General features: G+C 47.2%; 2 protein-coding genes across 2 annotated transcripts in view; one reads left to right on the top strand and one right to left on the bottom strand.

Annotated features, from left to right (window-relative positions):
* The window catches only part of Umps (uridine monophosphate synthetase), a 12,352-nt gene extending 3,150 nt beyond the window's left edge, over nt 1-9,202 (top strand). Inside the window, exons 2-6 of the mRNA XM_021185318.2 lie at nt 268-421; nt 1,970-2,641; nt 3,861-4,036; nt 5,034-5,151; nt 7,410-9,202. Coding sequence (XP_021040977.1) covers nt 268-421; nt 1,970-2,641; nt 3,861-4,036; nt 5,034-5,151; nt 7,410-7,582 — 1,293 coding nt within the window. The 3' untranslated portion in view covers nt 7,583-9,202. The remainder of the gene's footprint in view (nt 1-267; nt 422-1,969; nt 2,642-3,860; nt 4,037-5,033; nt 5,152-7,409) is intronic.
* A 6,534-nt stretch (nt 9,203-15,736) lies between these two features.
* Nucleotides 15,737-23,509, bottom strand: part of Itgb5 (integrin subunit beta 5) — a 117,963-nt gene continuing 110,190 nt past the window's right edge. Inside the window, exons 12-15 of the mRNA XM_021184827.2 lie at nt 20,677-20,777; nt 18,265-18,384; nt 17,004-17,170; nt 15,737-16,229 (exon numbers count right to left, since the gene is read on the bottom strand). Coding sequence (XP_021040486.1) covers nt 16,134-16,229; nt 17,004-17,170; nt 18,265-18,384; nt 20,677-20,777 — 484 coding nt within the window. The 3' untranslated portion in view covers nt 15,737-16,133. The remainder of the gene's footprint in view (nt 16,230-17,003; nt 17,171-18,264; nt 18,385-20,676; nt 20,778-23,509) is intronic.

Below are 23,509 nucleotides of genomic sequence, written 5' to 3'. Positions count from 1 at the left end.
AAACCCTGTCTCGAAAAACCAAAAAAAAAAAAAAAAAAAAATATGCTTGATTTGGCCTGGTGGAAGTGGTGCGTGCCTTTAGTCGCAGTGCTTAGGAGGCAGAGATACTCAAATGGTAAATTGTTATGAATAATGTATTTATATCTTAGGCTTAAATTAAAAAAATCTCCTGGGGTCATGTCTTTCCAATTCTGTTGTGCTGTGGCATGATTCGTATGTCATTTGAAGTAGTAATAATGGAAAGTATGTGTGTTCCTTTTTTTACAGGTCGCAGACATTTTATTCCAGACTGCCAAAAATGCGGGGATCAGTTTTGACAGTGTGTGTGGAGTTCCTTATACAGCTTTACCACTGGCGACAGTTATCTGCTCAGCCAATCACATTCCCATGCTCATTAGGAGGAAGGAAACAAAGGATTATGGTAAAATAAAAATATCCTAAGCCTCAAGTTAATATGTAACCTGCTAGGATTTTGGTCTCTTATCAAGCCCTGGTGTTTACTAGAGCTGTTGCCTGCTCTCCAGAGGCCTGGTCAGCTGTCGAGTTGCTGATTCTTGCTGCAGGAGACCTTCCCGTACAGTCTGGCTCTGAAATGCTTTCTGTTGACTGGGCAGTAGAAACAAAGTGATTGGTGAACCCCAACCTTTGTATTGGCCCTTTCTTCATCAGTAGAATGTTCTAGGAGCACATACTTATAGGTATCTTTTCATTCAAATGCATGCAGTCATGAAGAGAGTAAGGTCCCTCTAATGAAACTACATAGACACCTTGGGTACACGTCTTTTGTTGGGGTCTATCTACGTCAGGTGTGTTTGCTTTAGAACCTGAAAATCAATCTAAAAATATGAGGGCTGAGTTGTTACTTAATAATATTAGAGAATTAGCGAGATTTTTGTTTATATTGATATGGTGGTGCCTTGTTAGTTTTTTAAAAGAGATCTTTTAAGATAAACTATGTAATATCTTGGGTTTGCTTCTGAGACTTGTGAGAGGACAGTGAGATAGCTCAATGAGTAGAGAAGCCTGCAGCTAACTCTGACCTGAGTTTGGGCGCTGGGTCCCACTTAAATGTAAAACTGAATCTCAAAAAATGAATATGAAGTCTAGAGCCTGAGTTACCTATATTTTGTAGGTTATAGTGGGGCTCCAGGGTGGAGAAGTCACATTGGATAATTCGCTGTGGTTACGGTATGCAAGAAGTTGTGAAATGTTCCCCATCTGAATTTAGTTTATGAGTGTTCGTGTTTTACCTGCATGTGTGGATGTGTGCTATGTGCATGCAGTGCCAGCAGAGGCTGTAAGGGCATTGGAGTCCCTGGAACTGTAGTTATATAGAGTTGCGAGCTGCCCTCTGGGTGCTGGGAACTGAGCCTGGTTCTCTGAAAGAGCAGCTGTGTTCCTGGGCCACTGAGCCTGCTCCCTAACCCTCACTTTGTTTGAGGCAGAGTCTTGCTGTAGATCCCTGACTGGCCTGCATGGCCTAGGCTGATTCTAAGGCTCTGGCAGCCCCCCTCCTATTTTAGCCTCCTAAGTACTAAGATAATAAGCATGTGTCACACGCTTTAAATGGCTTTTTTAAAAAAGCAGATTGTTCAGTTGGTCATGAGTGGTAAACTTATAATCAATATAGATGGGAAAGGAATGATTTTATTGATGATACTGGCCTATTCTGTCTTTCTGGTTTTTAAAAAACTCTACATTGCTCAGAAAAAAATGAGTTGTTACACAATGAAATAATTTGTTTTACTATAACTATTCTGTATATACTTGATAATTTGGAGATAGAGAGGATAGCGAACAAATAGTTGTGGTGCATTGATTAACAGAAAGTAGCTTCAAAGTAAATGACCACAACTAAGATTTACATAGTCGCAGCTCTTCAGAGGTTCATAGCAAGCGTAGACTCGGTACATCTTGTGCTAGCTGAACTGTCTTACATCGTGTTTCAACAGAAGCTTTTCTTCTCTAGGTACCAAGCGCCTTGTAGAAGGAGAGATTAATCCGGGGCAGACCTGTCTGGTCATTGAGGACGTGGTCACCAGCGGAGCCAGTGTTTTGGAGACTGTGGAAGTTCTTCAGAAGGAGGGTCTAAAGGTAACGGACGCCATCGTGCTGTTGGACCGGGAGCAGGGAGGCAAGGACAAGCTGCAGGCCCAGGGGATCCGCCTCCACGCTGTGTGCACGCTCTCCCAAATGCTGGAGATTCTCCAGCAGCAGGAAAAGATCGACACTGACATGGTCGGGAGAGTGAAGAGGTTCATTCAGGAGAACGTTTTCTCAGCAGCTAATCGTAATGGTCTTCCCCCTCCTGAGAAGAAAGCGTGCAAAGAACTCAGCTTTGGTGCTCGAGCTGAGCTGCCTGGAACCCACCCGCTTGCCTCAAAGCTGCTCCGGCTCATGCAGAAGAAGGAGACCAATCTGTGCCTGTCTGCCGATGTGTCGGAGGCCAGGGAGCTGCTGCAGCTCGCAGATGCCTTGGGGCCCAGCATCTGCATGCTCAAAACTCATGTCGATATTCTGAATGACTTTACTCTGGATGTGATGGAGGAGTTGACAGCCCTGGCAAAACGCCACGAGTTCTTAATATTTGAAGACAGGAAATTTGCTGATATAGGAAACACAGTTAAAAAGCAGTATGAAGGTAAGTGCGCTCAGAAACAGACTGGCTGAAGGGAAGGTGTGTTGGGTGGCTCACAGGAGTCAGCAGGAGACAGAGCTGTCAGGCACTGAGCTGGCCTTGTTTCTCTCCGTATCTCCGCTGTGTTCTCCAGTCTGCTTTCTTTGTTGATTTGTTTCCCAGGTAGGGAATCCCATGCCTCTCTTACCTCTGGGTAAACTCCCTTCGTTAGCTGGCCTGGGGAATACACCTGCTCCTACCACTACAAGGTCGGACTCTGTTTAACCATCATGGACTCAGAATCCTGTCAATTCCCATAAAGAAAATGCATGAGCTGCTGTCAGAAGGTGTCTTGAGCTCTGGGCAGGCAAAACAAAATGTATAGGCGCTGGCTGAAAATTGCCAATATAGGAAAGAATGGGAAGATATTGAGTACTACTTAGCACGATGTGTTGATACACTTTTTCCCCATTCAAGTTTTTAGTATCAGCCAGGCAGAGAGAGGAACTTCTAAGTGGCTTGGGAAATGCTGAGTCTTATCCCTGCTTTCTCGTGCAGATTTCTGTTCTTAGAAACAAGTGGCCCTAGTTTGTACTGTGTGGGTCTGATGCTTTTTCACGACTGTCGAACAGATGAGTGGCCACACAGTCTCTTTTTTAGTGCATCCCTACATATAATTTCTTCCTTTCAAGTAGAACTGTCTGCCACCTCATGTACTAATGATGTCCTACCAGGACGACCTTGCTTAGCTTGCTGGCTGAAGGATAACCTGCCTTTATTTTATGTTTGTGTGTTCATTTTTCAAAAATCTGCATTTTTACTGTCTGTTAAAAAATGTATATAGATGCCTGTAAGATTGGGAGAGCCAAGAAAACCGGTGGAAACCTATCTCTCTATAGGGTGGAAAAATCTTGTCTTCAGGAGAATGTCGGGATGTCACACTGCTTGAGCTCTGTCCATCTTCATAGCAGCCTCTCTGTAATAGCATAGGCTTGATCAGTGGTCTGGATCTGCAAACAGAAGTATCAGCCCATCAGTGTTCCTGACCAACCAAGTGCAGCACTTTTTGCAAGGATTTTTCCTCACTGTGACCTCTCACCGAGCTACCAGATGGAACCATGGGTCCACTGATAAAGTGCTCGACTCTAACTTGTTAGTAGAAAATTTCATACCATAGTTGGTTGGGCAAAAAGTTGTAGTTTTATCTTTGAAACTAGCAAATATCTTTTTTATTTGTCCTCAGGTGGCATCTTTAAAATAGCTTCGTGGGCAGATGTAGTGAATGCCCACGTGGTGCCAGGCTCAGGAGTTGTGAAAGGCTTACAGGAAGTGGGTCTGCCTTTACATCGAGCCTGCCTGCTCATTGCAGAAATGAGCTCTGCTGGCTCCTTGGCCACTGGAAACTACACCAAGGCAGCAGTAAGTGATGGGATGCTGGGGGGAGAGGAGACTGGGTCTGTTTGTGCTATATGTTCTAGGGCAAGAAAATACCTTCATCTGAGGCAGCCATGGCCTCACCCTGTACCCCTCCTCAATCCAGCTATTCTGACAGTTTATCAGCACCAGTTGAACATGTTGATCTTGTAGTAGGTGAAGGGTTTGGATTGAACTCCAGCCCATTTGGACTTATTATGTTTACTTTTCATCTTGAGGCAAAACTGTAGATAAGGGTTGAATTTTAAGTTGCTCTTTATGTTTCCCTATGGTAAATTTTCTAGTTGGATAGTCATCTAGAAAGTGAATAAATGATATTTGTAGATACTTTAAGAACCGCAGTCATGTTTTTTGTGCGGTGTTTTGCCCGAGTGTCTGTCTGTGTACCACATGTGTTCCTAGTGCCCACAGAAGCCAGTAGAGAGCATTAGATTCCCAGTAACTGAAGTTACAGATGGTTGGGAGCCACCAAGTGGGTGCTAGGAATTGAACTTGGGTCCTAAAAGAGCAAGCAGTACTCTTAACTGCTGAGCCATCTATGTATATCTCACACTCTATGGTAAATTTAAATCCCTGAATGGGCCATAAATACCAGCTTCCTAGTCAAAAGCAAAAGGTCTGGGGGTTAGATCTGGCTCAAGGTTAAGCTGTTCCTTATTGTGGTAGTAGCTGGTGGCAAGGTTAGCATGTGCCTGTGAGGAAAGAGTGTAGGAATGAGGCCAGTGAAGAGCAGGTGCCAAAGAGAAAGTGCTGGAAGAGTGTTGCTTAGGTCTTGAAGGTGTGGCTGTTTTGTCTTTGATGGTACACACCTCAAATCGTTCCAAGTAGGTGAGCCATTGGGCACTGTTAAAGGAAGAACTATGCAGCATCTTGTCTGATACTTGCTCTGTCAGATCTTTTCAGGCATGGCTTCTTGGGTGAAGGGGGCCATCTCAGAACCTTAGTTGTGTTCTTGTAATACTGCCCGCTGTGTCCCATTTAGGTCGGGATGGCTGAGGAGCACTGTGGATTTGTCATTGGCTTCATTTCTGGCTCCCGAGTAAGCATGAAACCCGAGTTTCTTCACTTGACCCCAGGAGTTCAGTTATTAGAAACAGGAGGTAAGGATGCGCACTAGCTGTGGCTCTTCCAAACTCATTTCCTTATCCGTGTCAGGAGAGTAACACATGGCAAACTGTGGTGGTGGTGGTGTCTTAGTCTAGAACGACAGTTCTCAACCTGTGGGTCCAACCCCTTTTAGAGGAGGAAGGTCACATATCAGTTATGGAGTAGCAACAAAACAGTTTTCTGGTTGGGGGCAGGGTCAGCATTTGTAGCATTAGGAAGGTTGAGAACCACTGATCTAGAGCAGTGGGTGAGCCTTTTGACCTGGTAATAGTGTGTACTGTGCAAGACAGGTTAATTTTAGGATTGAAGACTACTTTTGAGATGGAACGTGGAGAGATCTGCTTGATTTAGCTCTGCCTCCCAAGTGTTGGGGCTAAAGGCATGTGCCGTCATGCTGGCTAGAAACCTGATAATTTTGGGTTAGCATTTCCTACTTGGTGCCCTGGGGAAGCATTCTATGTTCCAGCAGGTCTGGAAAACTCTTAACTAAACAGATGATTGTCAGCAACTTTGCTGTGCCAGTGCCCGGCTGTGGTTCTTAAACTTGTAACCACCTCATATGCAGTTGTAAGGGAGCAAGCCAGGGTGTAAAAACAGGCATGGATAAGGGCTGGATGTAGTTATAAATCGTGTGTGCTTAGCTGACACAAGGCTTTAGTCTCCAGTACCTTGCCTCTGCTGGCCAACCAGAGTGTAACTGTCCTGTAGAACAGGTAAAGGTGGATTGGTCATGGCTCAGGGGTGGAGCTCAGTGGGCAGTGTTTTGTATCTGTTGAGTATTTCTAGGAATCTGTTGCAGATCAGGTCTTTGACGATGAGTACTCTTGAAGGGCTGGTCCCTCAGCCCTACCCAGATGGTAGACCTGAAGCAGTGGATAATGTGACAGGAGTGTCGAGGAGTAAAAGAATGGATTTTTCCAGCACTGAATTATTAGGACTATTTTATATAGTATTTCCCATGTCGAGGGGGGAAAGCACTGCCTTTCATTTGGAGTTACTTAAAACAGTCTCAAATTTTGCACATTATGGAGTAGATAGATCTCCACAGACTAAGTGGCCTTGGAAGTCAACAACTCTCAGTAACTTTTTTTTAAAGATTTATTTATTTATTATATGTAAGTACACTGTAGCTGTCTTCAGACACCCTAGAAGAGGTCGTCAGATCTCATTACGGATGGTTGTGAGTCACCATGTGGTTGCTGGGATTTGAACTCGGGACCTTTGGAAGAGCAGTCAGCGCTCTTAACCATCTCTCCAGCCCCTCTCAGTAACTTTTTAAACTGCAGTTGAAAAGATTTGAGTTCTTTGTCCTTCCATTCTGTGTATCCTGGTTTTGCTTTAGACAGGATCTCTATTTTGTCCTGGAACTCTCTATGTAGGCCAGACTGCCTTGAACTCAAGAGATTTTCCTTCCTCGCTGTTGCTGGGGTTAAAGGTGTGCACAACCATACCTGGCTTTTTTTTCTTGTGTAGTATAGGCTGGTCTCGAATGCCTGAGTGCATATGCCACCATTCCCATCTGACTAAAGTAAGGCCTTGCACATAGTAGGCACACTGAGCTCCAGCCCAAACACTAAGCAACTTATTTTTTTGAGATGGGATCTCTCTATTTTAGCTCTGGCTGTCCTGGAACTTAAATGTAGATCAGGGTGGCCTCAAACTCAGAGATCCGCCTGCTTCTGCCACCCAAGTGCTAGGACTAAAGGTGTGCACCACCATGCCCAGCCTCAGAGTAAATTACTTTTAATCTCATCTTCTTAATCTGTAAAATGTAGGGATTTATAGCACTGACCTTAAGATAGTGGGAGGCATGGGAATGGTATGAATATTATATCTATTTAGCATAGTACCTCAACACAAAGCAAGCTGCGTTTGACTGCTATATTCAGAATCCCTGCAATTCTTTCACTAGATAGCACATTAGAACCTAGGCCTTTAAAGATTGAAGGCATCAAAATCCATTTAACATAATATCTCTAGAACAACAGATATTATTAATAAGTCATTATCCAGGTATAGTGCCACATGCCTTTAATACTGGAATTAGGGAGGCAGGCAAGTTTCTGAGTTCAAGGTCAGCTTGGTTTACGTTGTTTCCAAAAACAAAGGATTAGGGGGCTGAGAACTTGATGGGATTGTAGTAGAAATGGTTATGGATAATAAGGTGTATTATATAGTAAATGCTCTCTGGACACTTCTTGTATGGCTTCCTGAGTTTGCATCATGTTAAATAGCTTTTGTTTCTCTGCAGGGGATCACCTTGGCCAGCAGTACAATAGTCCCCAAGAAGTGATCGGGAAACGCGGTTCTGATGTCATCATTGTAGGCCGGGGAATACTTGCAGCGGCTAACCGCCTAGAAGCAGCTGAGATGTACAGGAAGGCTGCCTGGGAGGCGTATCTGAGTAGGCTTGCTGTTCAGTGAGACAGAAGACACTGGAAATGGGTGGTGTCCCAAAAGCCGCTGGCTTCAGAGACCAGTGCTCAGGGCCTTGCACAGGGTCAGTGAAGAGAGACTGCAGCATTGTACCGTGGTCGTTAACTTGTAATCACTGCATTGGTACTGTAATGAGCAGCTCTTCTGAAAGCTTTCATCAAGACTGGTATTTGTTCGGCAGCTGCCACCTTTCGATTCCTTGGGCTATACTGCTTAATTCTTTTAGTTCCAGTGTGACTCAGTCACACTCATCTAATGTTAGCCGCTTACCTCCTTCAGTGCCATGAAGCTGGATCCTTGAGTGGAGCAGGAGTTCTAGTTCATTCTACTCAGCAGTCAGTGTAGAAGTCAGGCACAGCTTCCTCTTGCCACCTCTGTAACTAAGAGAACAGCAGTACCCGTTCCCCACTGTCATTGTGTGTTTGCTAATGGCCTGGGGGCTCTTAGTGAATGGCTCGGTGGTTAAGAGCACTGTTCCTCTTATGTAGGATCAGCATGTGTTCCTAGCACCCACATTGTGTCTCAAAACCATCTGTAACTCCCATTCCAGGGGATCCAGTTTCCTCTTGTAGCTTCCAGGGGCTACGTGTATGTGATACAATGTACCTTTACTTTACAAAGACAGTCTTTGCCAGTGCTAAAAGGGAAAATTTTAGTACAGAAATACTTGCTCACAGACTGAGAAATTGGGTGCCTCCTGCAGTGTGATCTGACCGCTGTTTAACACATAGAACTTAGCTGTGTCCATTGCAAGTGGAATTCACAGCCCCCGTAAACTTGAACCAGTTGCCCCTGTGGTCCTCATGCTTACTGAGCAAAGCACCACCACCCTAGTTTCTGCCCTCCACACATCATCAGTGGTACCTTAAGCCTTATTCCTGCCCAAAGGAAAGATCCTTTAGCACTCACAGATAGCTGTAAATAGTCTAGACTTGAGATAATTGGGGAGCACCAGACAGAATGGTCTGAGAGTATGTCGCCTGCTAACTTCCTTAGCACTGAGTCAGTACAGCACCCGGTCTGCACATCTATAAGATTCGCAACTGCACACACTCAGCAAGTAATGGTGCATCCTATAGTAAAGTGGAATCAAAGTAGCTATAGCACGTGCTTGAAGGAGTCTGACTGCAGCATGGTCCCATCAAGTAAAAGCATAATAGGCATGAGCCTCAGGTGGGTTTGAACTAATGTCTGAGAAAAGCTGTCAGGAGCTAATGGAACTTCCCTTCTAGGCTTTAGCTTAGTCTTAGTCTCCAACAGCTATGTGGTTCCAGGAATCCAAAGTCCAGGAGTTGTAAGATGCAGACTTAAACTGAGACCCTGAAGTTAGGTGCACACACGCTCTTTAGAGCAGGCTTTTAGGAACCAAAAGGAAAAATGCATTAGGTTCTGCACTGTTAGATCAGTATTTGGGGAAATAGGAAACAAAGTCCTCGTGAGGACGACTTACTGTATCTATTCCACCCATTAAAACTAACTACAGTGCCCTTGGCCAAATCAGTTCATCCAAAATAATGTTAAATGCTGTCTGCTTTTCCAGATGGCTGGGCATGGCAGTTTCATAATTAACAGCTACATAATTTACCCAAGAAAATGGTTTTGTCACTAGAGATGTCTCCAATGTTTACTCCATAAGTAAGATGCTCCCCAGTGGATCTTAACTGCTCCTGTCACAATGGCCTTCCTATAAGCAAAAAACAAACTATCATGAGGAAATATTTATGTCCTACTGAAGGTGGCAGTTTTGTGAGTTCCTCTTGTAAGTTCCTCTGTGGCGGTCCATCAGTGTGCCAAGGTTGCACTATGGACATTCCTGTGAGGGCATTTTCTTGTTTAATAATCCTGTGAGGTGGAAGAGCCCAGTCCACAGTGGGCAGTGACACCCCTATTCACGTAGTCTTGAATTATATAAAGGCTAAGCAAGCCAATAAGAACATCCTCTGTAGTCGCCTGCCTCTGCTTCAGCTCTCAGCTTTACGTTCCTTGCTTGGACTTCAGTGATAGAGTGTGACCTGAGGATTGCATGCTGAAGTGAACCCCTTCCCTTCACAAGATGCTTTTGGTCACAGTAGAAACTCTAAGAATTAGTGTAAGAATAGATATCTGTAAGTTTTGGTAGGAGTCTCAGGATTGGGGGCTTGATATGATGATACACATTGGCAATAACTCATTTTGGCAAGGTTATTTTTTAAAGAGATTTATTTATGTATATGATTGCACTGTAGCTGTCTTTAGATAAACCAGAAGAGAGCATCAGATCTCATTATATATGGCTGTGAGCCATCATGTGGTTGCTGGGAATTGAACTCAGGACCTCTGGAAGAGCAGAGGGTGCTCTCAACCACTGAGCTATCTCTCCAGCTCCAAGGTTGTTTTTTTGAGAAATAATTTTGTCATGTTAGCTCAGCCTTGCTCTGGATCCACAAGGTGAGGATTACAGGGGTGTATACCAAACGGCCTCATCTCAGCAATTTCAGAGTAGCTGGCGTGCTGCTACTAGGATTCATTTCACTTTGCTCCAGTGAAGGCACTGTGGTACAGCACTTCTAACAATGGAAACTTTAAGGACAAGTAGCTATCCCGGCCCTTCACGGTGATACATACTTCACACTGGATTATCTGTTGCTATAGCCCTGGCTGGAACTAGCTGGCTTAGAACTCTTAGCCAACTGCCTACCTTAGCCACTTGAGTCCTGGGATTAAAGGTCTATGCTACCACACCAGGCAGAATTCTTTTCAAATACTGGTTTTGTTTCCCTAATTCAGGCACACATATATATGCATTAAAGGGACTACTATATGGACTGGAGAGGTGGCTCAGTAGTTGAAAGCACTTGCTGTTCTTCCAGAGGACCCAGGTTCAATTCCTAGCACACTTGGCAACTCAGCCTGTTTAACTACAGACCCAGGAGGATTCGAGGCCCTAGACCTACATCGAGCAAAACATCCATAACCCAAAAACTTTAACATGAAAAAAAAGATTTTAAAGGCTGCTGTTGCCGATTAGATTTGGACCAATCTTACAAATTTTGTTTAGACCAAAACCAAGCAGCTTGAGGGGAAAAAAAATTCTCAGATTTCCAGCTGGTTAGTGCTTGCCTATGTGTAAGCTGGGAAGCCTGAGCTCAGATCCCCAGCATCCATGGAAGAGCCAGCAGCCACTGCACATCAGTGCACATACCAGACATGCACAAAAGGAACCACAGATCCCTGCCACTCAGTCGGTGAGCCCCAGGTTCTGTGAGAGACCCTGTCTCCAAAATAATAAGGTGGGAAGCACTCAGGAAACAGAAGCAGGTAGGACTCTATGTTAAAGGCCAGCCGGGTTTAAATGGTAGACCCTGTCTCAAGTGAATGGACAAACAGGTAATGCTGTCCTCTCAATCCTGACAACCATAGTTTAATCCCTGGGATCCACATGGTTAAATAAGAACCAATACCCATGGATGCTCTGACTCTTCATGTGCAAGTCATGGCACCCCACTCCATACACAAATACAAGATGGCGAGCAAATAAGACACCTGGTGCCAACCTCTGGCCTATACACAAGCCTCTGGCCTATACAGAGTCAACATTTCCTGTTAGAAAAGCAAACTCAGGTTCTCACTATCCTTATTAGACCAGACCAAGCAGGGTGGGGTCTCCAATAGGAGCCAACTTCAGGTTTTGCAAGGTTCACCATAGAGCTTCACTGTCTAAAAGCATGCCTGCTGTTTTTGGGTTTCGGTATATAATATACACAAGTTGTTTAAAGCCTGTAAGATCTAGGCAGTGAGTGGTTTGGGTTCGCGTTTCTGTTTTGTGGACACCATTTTGTAACCTTAAGGAACCTGTTTCCTTGGTTCAAAGCTTTTGGTGTCAAAAATACCCCTGGCTTTGGGCTATATAAAGCCAGTATGCTCCTTCATTAGATTGGTTTGTTTTGAGACAGAGATTCTGCTAAAATTCAAAGTTTCTAACTTAGATGCAAAAACTTTTTTTTTTTCCCGAGACAGGGTGTCTCTGTGTAGCCATGGCTGTCCTGGAACTCACTCTGTAGACCAGGCTGGCCTCGAACTCAGAAATCTGCCTGCCTCTGCCTCCCGAGTGCTGAGATTAAAGGCGTACGCCACCACGCCCAGCACCTCAAAAACTTTTAAAGGCAATGGTGGTTCTGTTTTGATAGCGAGACTTGTGTTTATGAGCTGGGAGATACAGTGAAGAAATGTGTCCATATTTTGGGACAAAGGTACAAAGACAGAAAAGAAAAAGGAAAGGTGAGAGGCCCTCATGAGTGAAACAATGCAGAATAAGGAAGGGCAGGGATGTAGCTCAACAGTTAGTGTTTACCCTGCATGCCCCTCTCCAACCAAACAGCCACAATTTGAAAACCACACCTGAGTTCCAGGCAGGAGTCTGAACAAAGGCACTGTCTCCACACATGTCTTCTAGAAATGGTTAAGCTTTGAGCATAAATACCTTTCCCAAACTCAGAAAAAATACACTGTTGACAAAGTCAAAGGAATTAGCCTAGAAGCAAAATGGCTACTGTACTGCTGGAAGCTTCAGAACAGGTAGTGACTGACATCCACAGGCCCTGAGAAGGTAGGGCTTATGCTAACCAAGGCTCCAAAGGCTAGACATACACTGCTGTCAGTGGCTGCCTCTGATGGCTCTTCTCAGGGGTCAACTTGATTACATCTGGAATTAACTTAAAATTCCCAAGCAGCTAGTTACACCTGGGAGGGATTTTTAGTTAACTGCATCACTTCAAGTTGGAAGACCCACCTTCAAATCCAGATCATTTGAGGTCAGAAGACCCAGTCTATGAAAGGACAGAGATGAGCTAGCTCTTTGCCTGCTTGCTCTCATCCTCAATGGCAAGTCCATTCCTTCACTGGTATTCGAACCTACTTCTTTGGGATTTCAACACAGACTGAAGACCAGCAGAGACATTTAAACAACTAGATTCTTGGGCTTTCTGTTGGGAGACAGCTTTGGTTGTACTAGCCAGACCACAGCCCATGTAGACACTCTATATAAAGTCTATTGGCTCTGTTCCTCTAGGCTCTAGAGAACTCTAACACATCACCTGATCATAAAGTCCTTGGAGTCTTAAGAGTGCCTCTGGTGCCACCCAGGGATCCTTTCCTGTCTGCACTTGCAGTGAACTACACAGAACATGTGTCTCAAAAGGTGAAGGCTACACATGCTGAGGCTGAGCAGGTAAGCCCAAGAGAACTAGGATCTATCACAGTCATCCAAGTGACGACTCTGCCCAGACTCCCAGGAAACCGAAGTCGGAAGCCCCTTCAAGATCAGCCCAGCCAACCTTCCCATCCTACAGATGAAGAAAGTGAGGCCCATTGAGAGATGACTGGTATAAGCTACAGAAGAGATAAATCACTCACTTCACTGCTGAGAATGGAACAGAGAGGAAGAGGCTAGGGTCCTGCCCCCCCCCCCCCTTCCAGGACATGCTCGTGACGACTGGAAGACCTCCAACAGCCCGGTGTCAAAGCCCCTTCCCAAGCCTTCCACATTCATGCCTCAGGGAGACAGTGAGACCCAAGGTATAGCTAAGGCCAAGAGCGTTTACTTGTGAGTGTGTGATTCCAAATGTCTTTACCTTATTCTATTTCCTATTTTGTTCCGTAAGAATTTTTTTAGTTAGAAAAAAAAAATCATTCAAGACAATCAATAAAATACAAAAGCCAGGTGGACAGACCAGTCAGTAAAGTCCTTGCTTTATAATTTTTAAATTATTAGATCTGATCCTGCTGGAATCCCAGGACTCAAGGTTGGAAAGAGGGCTTCGGTGAGTTCAAGACCAGCCTGGGCTACATAGTTCTAAGGAAAGTCTGAGCTATAGACTGAGGTCGTGCCCCAACAAACCAAACCAGTAGAGCCACCAAGAGAATAATGCGTGAAGCCACTTACCTTGTAAGCCTGTGGACTTGAGTTCAACATTAAACCTACCAGAGTTCAATACTGGAAACCTACAAAAGGATGGAAGAACCAACTCCACAAAGTTGTCCTCATGTATGCTGTGGCAAACCTATCCCTGCCCCAAATAATTCGTGTATGTCTATGGGACCAGGTTGTGCAAGATGAGGCATTTGGAGGAGAGGGCATTGTCACCACTTTTGGCTCATTATGTAACTAACCTTAGGAATGAGGAAATCATGGTTGGTCATCTTGGGCCACAGTATCCCAGCTTATGTCAAGAACTTCCAGCAGGGGGCAGCAGGACACCACTAGGCATGTCTTCCTCTTGGTGTCACTGTGAAAACACACCTAATAACCTAGGCATTGGGCGGAAACGGGGAGTGGTAACCCTGAGCGTTAATCTGTGGCTGAAGAGTGTCAAGTGCTCACAGGTCTGCCTATAGAAAGCGAGATTTGAACACGTTAGCACAAGGTCTCCAGGAGACCCATAATAAATAGAAGAAAACCTAAGTTTTTCCATGGTCGTCATCCCCCCCCCTCCCCCCCGTTTAGAAAGTCTCAAAGCCATCATTTTGTCTTATATATTTGTAAAGGGACTTATGGTCTCCAAGTTCCACAAGAGGAAGGACACTCAGAATCGGTTCTCTTTATCCCACACAGCCAGCATTCACCCTAAAGCAGGCCAATCACAAAAGAGAAATCTGGTCCAATGCTCAGCCTAGGCTTGAAGTGTTGCACTGACAGAAACCTTTAGCGAGGGGCTGAGATGCTCAACAGTTAAGATTACTGCCTCCTCTTGCACAGGATCCAGGTTCAGTCTCCAGAACACACATCATGATGGCTCACAACAGACTGTAACTCTAGTTCCCAGGGACCACATTTAACGCCCTCTTCTGGCCTCTGTGGGTACCAGACACACGTGTTGTGTTCAGACACACATGCAAGCTAAACACAATTTTTTTTAAAAAAGTCAATTTTTCAAAAACAAAACATTAATGAGTAAGACATTGTGAGCCCAGGGCTTAGCATCACAAGGGCCTCAGCTCGCCTGACCCTCAGCAACCCACTTCCCTTTCCAGAGCCTGCCTACTCTTCTATACTCAAAGCAATGGGTCAGGAGGCTACTGGGAGCCACTTATCTCTGAAGGGAATCTAAAGAGAGTAATGGCTCTGCGGGAAACGGTAGCTGAGATGAACTCAGGCTCTGGGCCTGGGTGGGATGTAAGGGCTCGATGAAGGAAGGTGTTGGTCTGAGTCTATTATTTACACAGTGTCTTAGGGTCTATATTCCTGTACCAACATCATGACCAAGAAGCAATTTGGGGAGAAAAGGGTTTATTCAGCTTACACTCCCACATTACTATTCATCACCAAACGAAGTCAGAATAGGAACTCATAGAATAGTCAGGCAGGAACTTGGAGGCAGGAGCGGATGCAGAGGCCATGGAGGGGTGCTGCTTACTGCACTACTTACTTCCCCTGGCTTGCTCAGCTTGCTTTCTTATAAAACCCAGGACTACCAACCCAGGGATGGCACCACCCACAATGGGCTGGGCCCGCCCGCCATGCTCACTAATTGAGAAAATGCCTTACACCTGGATCTCACGGAGGCATTTCCTCAATGGAGGCTCCTTTCTCTGTGAGAACTCCAGCTCATGTCAAGTTGACACACAAAACCAGCCAGTGCACACAGCATAAGAAACACTTTGTGCGAGCCACGCCCCTCCACTCACTGGCATCTGCACCATCTATTCCTACCTAGCTTTACTAATGCAGGACATAGGTGGGAAACACGTGTGGTCTGGACAGTGTCTATCTAGAACTCTAAGCAACACCAGGGAGGCCCCGTGGTACCTGCTCAGCACCATAATTACCCAAGCACATCAGGGAGCCCGGCTCCAGAGTATTGGTCTGGCTCAAGTCCTGTCCCTGATAAAGTGTATGGACATGCCAGTCTCTACTGGGGCCACTCAAGACCGCTCAGAAAAGGAGGTGCATGCCCGAATGTACAAAGCCAACACAAAGTTGCTTGGTTTCCATCCTTACTTTTTCATTCCCAGTCTTTTCATTACAAAAGCACTAAACAAACACAGCCCGGAGGGCAAAACTTAACATTTGCAAGGCATGTACTTTTCAACAAGCAACTCCCCAATTCTACCACCAACACCCACAGATGCCAGGCAGACAGCCCTCAGGGAACCAGTAATCAGATCTACACCAGAAATGCGTGACCTTTTTATTTCATAGAAAAAAAAACGATCAACTGGAAAAAGCCAGGCTGCGCGCTAGCTTTGCACACACAGACTCTTCCGGATACCTTGTCTGGCCCAGCAGGGAAGAGGGCAGCCAGGCCTTCAGCGGTTCATGGAGACAGCAAGCTGGAGGCGGCAGAGGGGAGGCTGAGAACACCAGAAGTCTCCTTGCTTTCCCTGGCTTGGAGCAAAGTGGCCCCACGTGCCTGTGGCCCGCTGTGTGGCTACCAGGTCCCTTAGGGCTCAATGGAGGGCATCTCCATTATCCATGCGTGCCTAGCTAGTGTGAGCAAATGGTTCAGGTAGTCCAAGACACGCCAGTCTTTGTCCTTTGTCCCTCTCTGGCCATCCAGGAGCCTCAGTCCACTGAGCCATTGTAGGATTTGTTGAACTTGTTGAAGGCGAAATCGACAGTGTGTGTGGAGATGGGCTTTCTGTACAGGGGGTTTGAGGCCTGCGAGCACAAGAGAGGAGAGCACACGTGTTAGTTCAGCCTCAGGCCCATCCAGCACCTGCAGGGATGCCTGCTTCTGACTTGTTCTGTGCTCAGGGGGAATCCCTTTCCTTCTCTGAGCTCTTACTTTTCATCTGTGAAATACAGGGCTTAGGCAGAAAGCCCCAGAAGTCCCCTGGAACCTGAACAGACAGGCTCTTAACTCTGGGGAGCCAGGGGTACTTCCCCTGAGCTCTGTGCTGAGCCTGCGTGTGCCCGGGGCAGAGGGCTTGCTCATGTGACCATCCAACCAGGCCTGAGAGCTCGAACTTTTTTCTTGGGTTCCGTCTCTGTGTCTGTCCAACTCCCCACTGAGCCTGCCTCTGGCGCTTCACCCTCAGCAGTCCCAACATGCACCATGATCTGAACGCCCCTCGCGTCTTCCAGGTGTGTATTCTCCTATCCAGTACTGAAGGTGTTGATTCTTCATGGTTGGTAGGTCGGTTTGTTTGCTCTGTGATACTGAGGATTGAGCCCAGAGCCCTGCGCATGCTAGGCAAGCACACTACCACTGAACTACACTCAAAATTTGGTCATTTATTTCCAGACAAGGGCTTGGTAAGTAACCCAGGCTAGCTTTGAACTTCAAACTCCTGTCTCAGCCTCCAAAGCAGCTGGGATTATAGGTGACTACTACCACACCTAGCTCTTTTTGTTTGTTTGTTTGATTGATTATTTTTAGCCTTTGACCCTGGCTCTACGCCAGCAACCTCTTTTTTAACCACCCCCTCTTACCATTTCATAACGGGCCCTGGAGCGCTCACTTTGGAACTTGGCAAACTCTCGGCGGTCGTGGATGGTGACGAGCAGCTTCCAGATGGCCAGGAGTGCCATCCCAATCAGGAGGATGCTGCCAACCACAGCCAGCAGGATGGTCATGGCATTGGGGGCACTTCCACATTCTGGAAGGGACCAGGAGATGGGTGGGCAGAGCTGTCAGCATCCTGGTTATGTCCAAGGTGAAAGGTTGCTCCCTCCCTTCTGTCCGTCCCCCTTCATGTTGCCTCAGTGAGACTGAAAGCTGAGCTAGGTCTCCCCAAGGAACAGACAGAGTCAGAGAATTCAGTCACTTTTTCAATGTCACACAGCCAAGCCGTGACAGAAATGAGGCCCCTGTTCAATGGCTATACCTCTATTGGGCTGTGTCCCAGAGGCTCAAGCCTAGCCCACCTCCAGGGCAGGAGGCTTCAGGAACAAACCAGGCAGGCAGGAGGTAGCATGCACCATTTCCGAAAGGCCTGGTCTGAGGGCAGGCATTTCTGAGCCCTTAGCAAAGAGTGCTAAGGAGCAAATGTGCTTATTTCTAAGCAAAGACAGGGCTTGAAAGCAAGGCCTCAAAGCCACAGGCAAGTGCCCTGGGTTGGTGCTACACTTCCTGTATCTGGCCTAGAAAGGCATTACAGTGTTTGGGGCATTGGGCTCAACTTGCAAATTGGGCTTTGTGACCTGGACTCTACAAACCTTTTTCTACTCCCTCCTCCAATCCAAAAACTGAAATGGCTGGAGTCCCAGTCACTCTGAGGCACAGGCGTTAGTCCTGGTGCCCAGAACAAACATAAGATAGAATTGAGCAGGCGGCAGGGAGGAATGCTAGGCCCAGAGCTCCGTCTGCTCTTGGAATCTCCACTGAGGAAAATAGCAGCAGCCAGACAGACTGGATAATCCTCAACTTAAGGGACCCCCTAGCTGCCCTGGTGGAGCAGCTGCCTTGCACCTTGCAAAACCTTTTAGCTCAGTACGCAAGGCTTCCTCCACAGTAAGCCCCCACAGCATCGTTCCCAAAGCCCCACTGCCCCAGCCTCAGCCCTCTGCTAGTGTGCTCCACACACATACTTTGAGATGGAGTCTCAAGTAGCCCAGGCTGGCTTTTAAATGGCCTGAATCTCTCATCTCCCCGTCTTTACCTTCCAGAGTGCTGGGTTCACAGGCTTGCACCACCACAAAGGGACTGACACAAGAAACCGGGCCGAGGATGGTCCCTCAGACTCTCACGTACCTGGCTCCCGGAGGACCGTCAAGTTGGACCTCCCATTGGGCAGTTCTGTGTAGCTGAACATCATAACGCAGTCCTTAGCAGTTTTGTAGAAGCAAAGCACAGCTTCCTGGTCATCTTTGACTAGGAGAGAAGCAAGCAGAGACACCCTAAGCATCTCTCTGGGTAGCACTAGAACCACTCATGGATGGGGTTGGAAGCCAAGCCCCGCAGGAAAAGATGGGAGACTCCAAGAGGCCACAGGGCTTTAAAAGGAGCTCAGATTTCTAACATCAAGATCACAGACCCAGGGCTGAGCTTATTGATTTGGGGACATGTGGATCCCATCAGGATTGTCAATCCTCTGAAGTGTTAGCTAGTGGTGACATGAACTAAAAGAAGTCTCCAATGGTTAGGAGTGGACATGGTTGAACAGAACTGGATGCCGCAGGCCTGAGTGAGTGTCTGCTTTTGGAACCTGGCCCAGTCTGCCAGACTGAGTTGACTAAAGAGGACCAGAGGTCGCTCTTCCTTGAGAGCTAGAACTCAAGGTGTGAGGCTTTGAGGATGGAAGGCTGCTGTGTGGTGGTGCTCCACACTGTCGGAGATCAGGCCATTCAATGGCCAGCTTTGTATATAACAGGTCTCACTCCTGACAAACCCCTTCCTTGGCTGTCATAATCCTCCTCTCTCCCCACACTGCCCTTGACCCTGTCCTGTCCACGTACCAGGTCCCCAGAAAAGGGTTTTAGGACTGATCTTTAGGAGGCAAAGAGGTTGGAGAAAGGGAAGTTAGGCCGCAGGGGTACAACCATCAAAAACCACAGCCACACGTCAATGCTGCGACACTAAATGTGTTTCCTTTCCTATCTTTTCAACAGGCGCTTCAGCTAGGAAGTAGATGGACACCTGGCGTGGTTCCCAAACATGATGGCCCAACTGTTTTCTCAGTCCCCCTCAGACTTAGTGAGAGCGTATTTTTAAAAGCACAAGGAAGAACTGGATGCCACGGCACCCAATTATAATCCCAGTACTTGGGAGTCTAAGACAGGAGGATGGAAACTTTGAAGTGGGATATATAGTGAGAAAAATATAAAAATAGGAACAAAATAATAAGGCTGGGCCTGGCGGTGCACAGTTTTAATCCTGGCACCCAAGAGGCAGAGACGGGTGGGTCTCTGTGAGCTGGAGGCCAGCTCAGTCTACATAGTGACTTCCAGGCCAGCCAGGACTCCCATAGTGAGACCTTGCCTTGAAAATAAGTAAAGAAGCAAGCAAACAAACAAGTAAATAAATAAGGAAAGAAGGAAAGCCTGTCTAGGGGCAGGCGGTGACTTAGACGCATACTTCTCTGCAGATACCTGGTGGTGGGTCGGGTAGGAAGAAGCTGTCCCACACAGGACAGGCTTGTTTGTGGGGGGTGGGAAGGGGACCCTTCTTTCCTCACTACATGTGCTTCATGAAAAAATAGCTCAGCCAGGCCCTGGAGAGCAAGCCATGGAAAGAGCAAAAGGCTGGGATGGGAGGGGCTGCAAAGAATTCCCAACTCCCCAGAGTCTGGCAGGAGGCTGGCCACATGGTAAACGCTCACTGAATGTTCGTGAGATAAATGGACTCAGCAGACTTCAATGCTATGTGACCGGGCCAAGCAGTCCATCAAAACCAGGGAAGAGGAAGCAAGAATCTATAAAGAGAGACTCCAGGACCAAGGCAGACAAAGCCAGGGCCGGGAGTTTACAGCAGCTGGGGGTCAAGGCAGAGGGCAAGTCTGCTAGTACTGGCGAGCCTTGGTTGAAATTTCTCTCTTCAGATATGCAGTCCCTTAGGAACTGCTTAATCATTTCAAAATGTGGCCAATTTAGGAAACTCACAATGTTGTACCACCACCCAAAAATGTCTACATGTGCTGTCTACATCCAATCTCACACCCCCTCTTCCTATGCTTTCTCAATTGGCATTGCCTACTGTAGACATTGCTTAGTATCTATATTCTTCTTCTCCCTAGCTTCTTTACTTAGCCCAATATTTTGGAGGCTCATACACATTATAATACCAGTGCTCTGCCTCTTTGTTTTGTGGCAAGATAATATCTCATTATGGATACATACTATACGTTTGCTTTACCATTCATCAGTTAATGACCATTACAATCAACACCATAATCATTTACATAAAAACCAGCCCCAAATCTTCAGGTCATGACTGTGTGCTGATTCTATGGGCAGCTTTTTGGGCAGCCTCCAAACTAAGAGTCCTGCCAATAACATGCAAGTGTCTCACCCCAGAGTCCCCTTGGGGAGTCAGCAATCGTGCCAAGGAAGCTACACCAGGCTAAACTCAAGGCTGAGACCATTCACTCCTTAGGGAAGGAAAAAAATCCTAGATGCCTGACAAGATCCAGAGAGACAGCTGTCCATAGTTCTGCAGGGCACTCACCGATGGTGTCTACCCACGTGATCACCTCATCTTTGCACTGGTGGTGGCAGGTCTGGTTGTCAGGTTTCCCCTGGTGAAGCAGCAAGCATTCGACACAATCCCTGAGAAAATCAAGGTGGTCGTTAGCCACTGTACGTTGTCCCAAAGGCTCAGCTGTACTCCGTAAGTCTGACTTTGGGGACATGATGCCCGTGACATCTTGCTGGTGTTAAAAGGAAGCTCTAGGGCCTCAGGGAGATATACATGAGTTTAGAGATGTATCTGATATACTGGTCAATTTGCCACCTGCAGACATTCCCAATGCTGACAGCAGGAACCAAGCCAAATCCATCTGCACCCTACTATAGTGAACTGGCCGAGGAGTCAGCTCTGTGGAAGAGGTTTCCAGGGCTTAAAAGTTACTCCTGGCCCACGGAGGAGCCTCTGCACTCATGGGTCCAGTGTTTGAAGACCTTGTGTTACTTCAGGATCCCCATCTGTCATTCTCTGGACAAGGCTCAGTGAGCCACAATGCCTGGGCCCAACTGCAACCCTAAGAGCTGACCTCTAGGGTGGGGCTTCCTGGCAGTTCTGGTGCCGGGAAGAACCTGATGCCACTGTCTGGGTACCCTGGGCTCCAACCCCATCCCCATACAGAGTTTATCTGTCAGTGTCCTTCAGGGCACACTGGCCACTTATGTGGTGATAGTCTATACTAAAGCTGGTACATCTTATAACAGAGACCTTCTCGGGGCTGGTGAGATGGCTCAGCGGGTAAGAGCACTGACTGCTCTTCCAAAGGTCCTGAGTTCAAATCCCAGCGACCACATGGTGGCTCACAACCATCCGTAATGAGATCTGACGCCCTCTTCTGGAATGTCTAAAGACAGCTACAGTGTACTTACATATGATAAATAAATAAATCTTTAAAAAAACAAAAAAAAACCCAGAAACCTTCTCTAGGAAACACAAGGAACCAAAAAGAAACCACCAAAGCTGCTGTTAAAATCTAAGAAGCCGGGTGGTGGTGGTGCACGCTTTTAATCCCAGCATTTGGGAGGCAGAGGCAGGTGGATTTCTGAGTTCAAGGCCAGCCTGGTCTACAGAGTGAGTTCCAGGACAGCCAGGGCTACACAGAGAAACCCTGTCTCACCCCCCCCACCCCACCCCCCCAAAAAAAATCTGTAAGAGAGAAAAGGTCCCTGCCTCCTTGGGAAGACCAGGGTTGTGCCATGGGACAAGCAAACTCCAGGGCGGAGTTAGTAGTGTCAAGTAACACAGGGGACTCTGGGAAAGTGGCACTGAGAGGTCTAAAGACATGAGAGGGGGTTAAGCAGGGGAGGTACCCTAACACTAAAGTGATGGGTATCCCCATAAAACCGATGGGGATCAAAACAGCTGGGTGTCCAGAAAGTTCCCTGGTTCCAGAGGGAAGCCACATACAACTATCCGACTGAAGTTATATTTCCAGCACAGGAGCTGGGCACCTTGACCTTGGGGCAGGAGGGAGCGCCATCACAGTAGAGCTATTTTCCAGAGGAAAGGCCTAGGAGAAGCAGATCAGGGCCCCTCCTGGAGTCTTGCCTCCCAGACATGCTCTGAACCACTTCTGGACACCAACAAGGACTGGACAGTGGGTAGATCATGAAGAGAGAGGGCCACGACTTTCTCAAGAAGACACTGATATGCTTAGGAGTCTAACTGTTCCAGAGCTAGTGGCAAACCCTCCTATCCTGGGCTGATCTTATGAAGATGCTCCATAGAGTTGCAGCTAGGCAGTACGGCTCATAACTATCTCCCATCTTGTATGGTCCCTTCTCCCCCGGCCCCTCCCCTCAGGGTAGGCAGGCTTGGCCAGCGGCCAGAAAGGGGTGGTCTCATCTCTGGTCATTCATGCTTGCTGGACCTTCCGATTGACAAAGGAAGCCTGCTTCCGGCTGGCTGGAATCAACAGCTTCCCTCAGACACGCTGCTGCATCACAATTCCAGGTCACCTCTAGGACACCCTCCACCAACCCACATGGATACAGCAGCCTAGAGCTGAGCCCCCTGTGCGGGGGGAAAGCCGAGAACGCACTGTAGTTACATAGGAAAGCACGTCTACCCCTTTACACAAATAAGCCGCTCCGCTCGCTCACAGAGATTTTTGTTCAAGGCATGTTAATTAAAATCAGCTGGAGCCGGATGTGACCTCACCGAAGTGAAGGGTGTGTTTGGTTAGTTCTAGAACTTGAGGGATGAAGGACCAAAGAAAGTGGTCAAAACCTCTCAGAAAACAGCGAGTAGGAAAATGGCCTAAGATTCCATGATCAAAAGAACTTAGGAAAAAAGGGGAGGGAGGGAGGAAGGTAGGTAAAGAGAAAGAGAAGGAAGAGGAAAAAGAAACAAGTTTGCATTAGACCATGAGAGAGAGGTCAGTGTGGTCCAGGGATAGATGAGAAGGGCCAGTCCCTATCTCTGGGCCTTCCTAGTGCTTGCTTTTCCCTGTGGCCTTTTAACTGCCCAAGACAACCCCACAGGAAGGTAGGGGAGGCTTCCTCTCCTTTTACTGACTCCAGTGTGCTGCCCTAGCTCAGCCCACCCGCATGAGCCTCATGTGCCCTGAGCAGCAGGAGGGAGCAACACTGGCTGGAAGCCTTGGGGGCTGGAGGGTGGGGGTGGGGGAGACCCTTGGCCACAACCTGCTGACTAGGGCTGTGATTCCAGTCACACAGGCATGGTGCCTGGCCACTCCCTGCCTATCTTGTCTCTCCATCTGGAGGCAGGTTCAGCTGCCCTCGCCCAGGGTTCTCTGTGGCACCTGGCCAGGGAGGGTCAGGCCATTTAGAGTGCTAGAAAGCACAGCTGACCAGCC

Source organism: Mus caroli, chromosome 16 (genome assembly GCF_900094665.2).
Source record: "Mus caroli chromosome 16, CAROLI_EIJ_v1.1, whole genome shotgun sequence".
Classification (NCBI taxonomy): Eukaryota; Metazoa; Chordata; class Mammalia; order Rodentia; family Muridae; genus Mus; species Mus caroli.
Note: the sequence above shows the minus strand (reverse complement) of the source record. Positions and strands in the feature narration are given on the sequence as shown.